The 5449-nt window shown below is 53.3% G+C and overlaps 1 protein-coding gene across 1 annotated transcript in view; it reads right to left on the bottom strand.

Annotated features, from left to right (window-relative positions):
- Positions 1-1686: 1686 nt before the first annotated feature.
- GOT1 (glutamic-oxaloacetic transaminase 1) overlaps positions 1687-5449 on the bottom strand; it is a 7174-nt gene continuing 3411 nt past the window's right edge. The window contains exons 2-9 of the mRNA XM_035897425.1: positions 5261-5442; positions 4565-4688; positions 4202-4314; positions 3902-4006; positions 3191-3341; positions 2890-3055; positions 2618-2760; positions 1687-2333 (exon numbers count right to left, since the gene is read on the bottom strand). Coding sequence (XP_035753318.1) covers positions 2194-2333; positions 2618-2760; positions 2890-3055; positions 3191-3341; positions 3902-4006; positions 4202-4314; positions 4565-4688; positions 5261-5442 — 1124 coding nt within the window. The 3' untranslated portion in view covers positions 1687-2193. The remainder of the gene's footprint in view (positions 2334-2617; positions 2761-2889; positions 3056-3190; positions 3342-3901; positions 4007-4201; positions 4315-4564; positions 4689-5260; positions 5443-5449) is intronic.

The raw sequence follows: 5449 nt of genomic DNA, 5'->3' as shown, positions 1-5449 counted from the left end.
ACAGGACTCAGCATTGCTGAAGGGAACAGGTAGAGGACCAGGTCAGCAAGTACTCCCCAATTTCTCCCTGTGAACGTGGGCTCTCTGTCACTGAACCTGGGCTCTCTGTCACTCTCGCTGCCAGGGAAGCACTCGGCAGCGCCCAGAGTTGCATCATAGCAGTGCAGACAAGGACTGGAGAACAGGAGTTAATACCACACCATTGCAAACACAATAGTGGGATACACATGCTGGAGTACAGCCGGACAGATAACAACAGAAATCCCACAGTCCACCAATGTTGATAAAACTTCAGCTGGAATAACTGCATCCCTGTCCGGGCACTGCCCTTCTAAGGAAACACACAGCAATTGAAAGGAGGCCAGAGGAAAGCGAGGGCTGGAAAACAACCTGCCCCGAAGGCTGAAGGAAATGGGGTCGCTTAATCTTAACTGGTGAAGGATGTGAAGGGGAGAGAGGAAGTTTTCAAATACATAACAAGCTGTTGCAAAGAGGAAAGGAATAATCTGTTCTCTGTTGCCATGGTAAATGGGATAATGGGTAATGAGCTTACACCACAGAAGGGGAGAAATTTAGGTCACTCGTTAGGAAAAACAAGGCTGGTAAGGCTAGCAAAGCACGGTACAGATCACACGTGGGGTGGGCCAAGTTCCACACCTAGAGGACTGCAAGGACAGATGCGTGGGCAGATGTCAGAAATAACAAAACAAGAGGAGAAGGAGTTGAAGGAACCAACTGAGATCACCCCTAGAAGTCATCCTTCAGCCACTACCCATCATCCCAGCTGTGGATGGACACCAAGAGGAGAAAAAGCTCCCCACCTGAGCAACAGAAAGGCTGCCTCTGGCTCACTCTCTTATGTGACATGAACGCTAAATCTGAAAAGGACAAACAAGACAACCTGTGCACCATCTCTCTGCAAACAGAGCAAGGGAACAAGGCGTCATTTTTGTCTTCACTAAGCTGCAGCACAAGCAAAAATCTATCAGGGAGGCAGTGACTATCACTAACTGACCCAAAAAAAGGGGCTGTTGTCTCTTCACCAAGATTTTGGCAGGAGGTTCCTCTATCAAGGTGGTAATATCAGCTCACAAATAGACCTGCAAACAGTGACTGCAGAGAGCAGAAGCAGATGGTCCCAGCTCTTTTTCAGTGCCAGAAACACAGGCGGTTGCTGGCAGGCCCTGCTGAAACCAGGGAGAGTAGGCGGTGGTTCACCAGGGGCCTGCTGAGAAAGAGGGATATGAAAGATCTGCTTTTCGACACAGTAGCGTCAGGCCAGGAGCTCTGGCCCAGGGAGGGATGGCCAGATGGATGGGTAACACAAAACCATCCAGAAAGCAAGCACATACAGACGGACAGGAAGGGCTGGACAGCACAGGGGCACAGGAAGAGAAACATGGGAGGAACTGGTCAGCCTCATGTAGAGTCACAGGGAGCTCTCAGCTACACGTTCCCTATAGGACTGTGCCCCGTAAGCAGCAACCACAATCATCAGAGTTGCAACACACCATGAGGGAGAAAGGAAAAGCCTTGAAACAAACTAAGACTCAGTGGACAAGCCACAATGCTGAGGCTTTAACCTCAGCCCGGGAAGAAGCCAGCACAGCCTGAAGGCACGACATCACACAAGGCAGGGGTACTGTTCAGAAATGGAGGTTTAATTTTCTGTCAGCAACACAAAGAAGCAATTATCACAATTACGAATGTTTGCTCGCATAAGGCTCAGAACCTTGAGGTGGGGGAAAGCCAGCAGCAGCAGCTTCACCCCTCCCCAGAATACTACCGAGTGACATTAGTTCAGAAGCTGTGCAAGATCCCAACTGGTTGGGCTGTTATCCCACAGCGCATTGCACTGGCACCAGACTTCGCCGAGATCAAACCGATCAGTTACGCGGAGTTGATTTGGACGTGCTAAAGATGCAGCTCTAAGTGCCTGAAGACCAGGCTGCTGTCAGTCAAACAAGAGCCAAGGCGGCTCATGTTGCCCCCACCCTCCCGGGGGCACTGGCGTACCATATTGCAAGGGTTATTTCAAAAAGGTCAAAAAGCTGATTATCGCTGATTGAGCTACTGCTCCCTTCTTTATTAAACCCCAAGAGGTGTGGGACAAGGCAAGCCACGAGCAGGGAAAGACACAGACTACACACTACAGCTTTGGTGACTTCATGTAAGTTTGGTTGTTCATGTGCTTCATTGGATTTTTGTGACGGCTTCATGGATGGACTTGGCCACGTAGTCCAGGTTCTTGGTAGTCAGGCCACACATGTTGATGCGCCCACTAGCCATCAGGTAGATGTGTTTTTCCTTGATCATGTACTCCACCTGCTTAGCTGGGGAAACAAAGGGACATCAGGTCAGAGCAGTGACCCCCTAGCTCAGAAAAGCTCAAAGAACCAGTCAGGGCTGCTCGAATCTTTCACAACAAGCAGAAAACTTCCAGCACTGGCCACTAAAATTCTGCCTGATGTTTCATCCCTGCCCAGCCAGAGAGGCAGTGAAAGCAGGACTCCAGTGAGGTCCCTGACGGATTCCTGCCTGGACTGCTTCAGCCCAGTTCACCCCCAGCAAAACTGTCCTCCCCAATCCTTCCTTCCCCAGGCCACTTGGTACTTACGGTTCAACCCCGTGAAGCTAAACATGCCGATCTGCTCTGTGATGTGGTTCCAGGTGCCCGGGGTCCCAAGGGACTCCAGGCGAGAACGGAGCTCTGACCGCATGAGCAAGACCCGATCTGCCATTGTCTTCACGTTGTCTCTCCTGAAGCAGGTGGGAAGCAGAGCATGAGGACAGGCACACATCTAGTTTGGAGCCATCTGGCCAAGCCTGGCACTCAGAGAGACAGCTTCCCCCCCCTTTCCCTCTCCTACCGGCCCTGGCGACACGTACCACTCGGCAAAGAGCTGCGGGGAAGAAAGCGTAGTTGCCACAATGCGCGCTCCTTGGGAGGGAGGGTTGGACCAAGTGGTGCGCACAATCTTCTCCATCTGGGAAAGCACACGCTGCACATTGTCTGCGTCCTTCCCCACCACAGTCAGGTTCCCCACACGTTCATCTGTGGACAAGCCAAGAGATGTGAGCCGTTGCTCCCACACATCAGGGCAAAGCAGAGCTCTCCCCACACCCCAGCATGCCAGCCCCATCTGTCTGGGTACGATGCTACTGGGCCAGCTTACTGCCAGACACTCACTGTAGAGCCCAAAGTTCTTGGAAAACGACTGTGCACAGAAGAGCTCAAAGCCCTCGGAGACAAAGTATCGCACAGCCCAGGCATCCTTGTCCAGGCTGCCAGAGGCAAAACCTTGGTACGCCGAGTCGAAGAATGGAAACAGGAACCGGCGCTGCAAGGAGGAACAGTGTTAGAGGGAAACCCCTTCCCCATAACCTTCACTTTACCCCCCGCTGTCCCCGTAGGAGGCAAAAATGACCACTGAGGTTCCGGGTGAATGCAAAGGAAATGTGGTCTGGCAACACCAGACTGGGATATTTTCTTTCTACTGGGGTAAAGGAATAGGAAGACTAAAGTGGTCAAGAAGAGGTCAAAGGCAGGCGAAAACTGCAATTGAGGACCGAGGCACAAGAGATGTACCACCTTATGTCCTATTATCCAGCACCTGGGCAAAGCAGGTGCCCATGGAGAATCTTCCAGCATGAGAAACCTCGCTGCAGCCCATGCCACAGAGTTTGAAAGCAAGAACTTGGAAGCACGAGCAGTACTGGAATGCTTCTATCCTCTGGGCACAGACAACCAGCATCCTGTCAGCCTTTCCCTTCAACACCTGCCCCGTGGGACTTTGCCAGCTCCTGCCACATCTCATGCCATTCCCTACAGCCCAACTCCAGCTGGCTCAAGAGCTATCTGGCCTCTCAGCCCTGACTTAGCCCCAGCAGCAGCCCATACCTTCATAACAGCAGCAATCTGCTTCCACTGGTCAGGAGTAGGGTCTGTGCCCGTTGGGTTGTGTGCACAGGCATGGAGGATGAAAATGGAGAACTCTGGGGCTTTCTGAGGAGAGAACAGGTCTTGGTCACACACAGAGATGCGACTGGGCACCCGCAGCAGAGGGAGAGGCCCCAAGCTGCTCTGGGGACTGTCAGTCTCTTCCAGAGACATCCACTTCCAGGCACAGCACGCAAGAGCCCAGCCAGCTGCTGACAGCACAGCACCAAGCTCAGCCCATCCCGTGCTGGCTTTACTCACCTCCATGTCATCCAGCAGCCCCTGGAGATCCAGACCCCTCTTGGCAGCATCCCAGTAATGGTAGGTTCTAATATCTTTAAAGCCAGCATCCACAAACACAGAGTTGTGGTTCTCTGAGGAAAGAAATCCCTTTTCAGAAAAGCAGGCCCCACCTCCAGCAAGCCACCTTCTCCCGTCCCAGTATCTCCCTGAATGTCACCAAAATATGCAATGGAGATGCTTACACTCCTTTTACCCACGAGAGGAAGACCCCTCTTTCACTGTCCGAGCCCCTGCACTGCAAGGAGCTCAGCTGTGCCTCCCTCACCCGCTGACCCACAGGGCTCCCTGCGAGGAGGCGGCAGCACTGGTGACAGCACTCACCCCAGGACGGAGCGGAGATGTAGACCGGCGTCGCCGTGTTGTTGTTTCCATTGTACCACCGCCTCAGAAACTCCGCACCGATACGCAGAGCGCCTGTCCCGCCCAAGGACTGAACACTTCCAATCTGCAAGAGAGAGAGTTGCCAGCAGGGTCCAGCCAGGTGAACCTTGCTATCAGTGCGCAGAGAACAGAGGTGCTTGCAGGAGCGAGACAGGATCCCAAACATGCTCCTGGGGGTCACTCCTGCCAGGGCACCATCCCCTTCCAGTGGTCTTCAAACTCCTTCAGCACTCAGGCCCTTCTACAGTCATAAACAGACTCCAGTTACTCCTGTTACTTTTTGGCACCGAGCAGATTCCCAGCTAGTAGCTTATTTCGGGGAAGGTGGTCCATTATCTGACTTCAGTTTCCCATGGGGCAACTGTTAAAAAGATGAAGGAAAACCAAAGTCCAGTGACAGCCCACGTTCGGTCTTTCCCAAAAACTATGACTACTTGCACAAACGGCTTTGTGTACACAGGTTCATCAAGGAACCTACAACCAGTGAAGACCATGCCAGAAAAACTCCCCAAATCCTGCCAAAATGCTGTTACCCCGCACGTTTGTGCCCTTCTGCTGGGCCTGCTAGAGAGACACCCTGGGGATCCCAGCGGCTCTCCCGGCAAGGAGCGGTCTCACTCCCCATCCACCGCCTACCCGGTTCTCCTTGATGGCAGGGCTGTTGTCACCCAGGGCAATGCGGGAGGCGTTGGCCCGGAACTCGGGCAGGCCCAGGATGGGCAGGTACTCGTGGTTCAGGCTGTTGTCGTTGGCGATCATCTGCTCCACCTTCTTCACCACCGGCAGGACCCATGGCTGCCCCTCGTCCGTGCGGTAGGCTGCGGG

The sequence above is a fragment of the Egretta garzetta genome, unplaced genomic scaffold (assembly GCF_000687185.1).
Source record: "Egretta garzetta isolate BGI_Z169 unplaced genomic scaffold, ASM68718v1 scaffold56, whole genome shotgun sequence".
NCBI classification, from domain to species: Eukaryota; Metazoa; Chordata; class Aves; order Pelecaniformes; family Ardeidae; genus Egretta; species Egretta garzetta.
The sequence above is the reverse complement of the archived record's forward strand: the minus strand, read 5'-3'. Positions and strand labels throughout refer to the sequence as shown.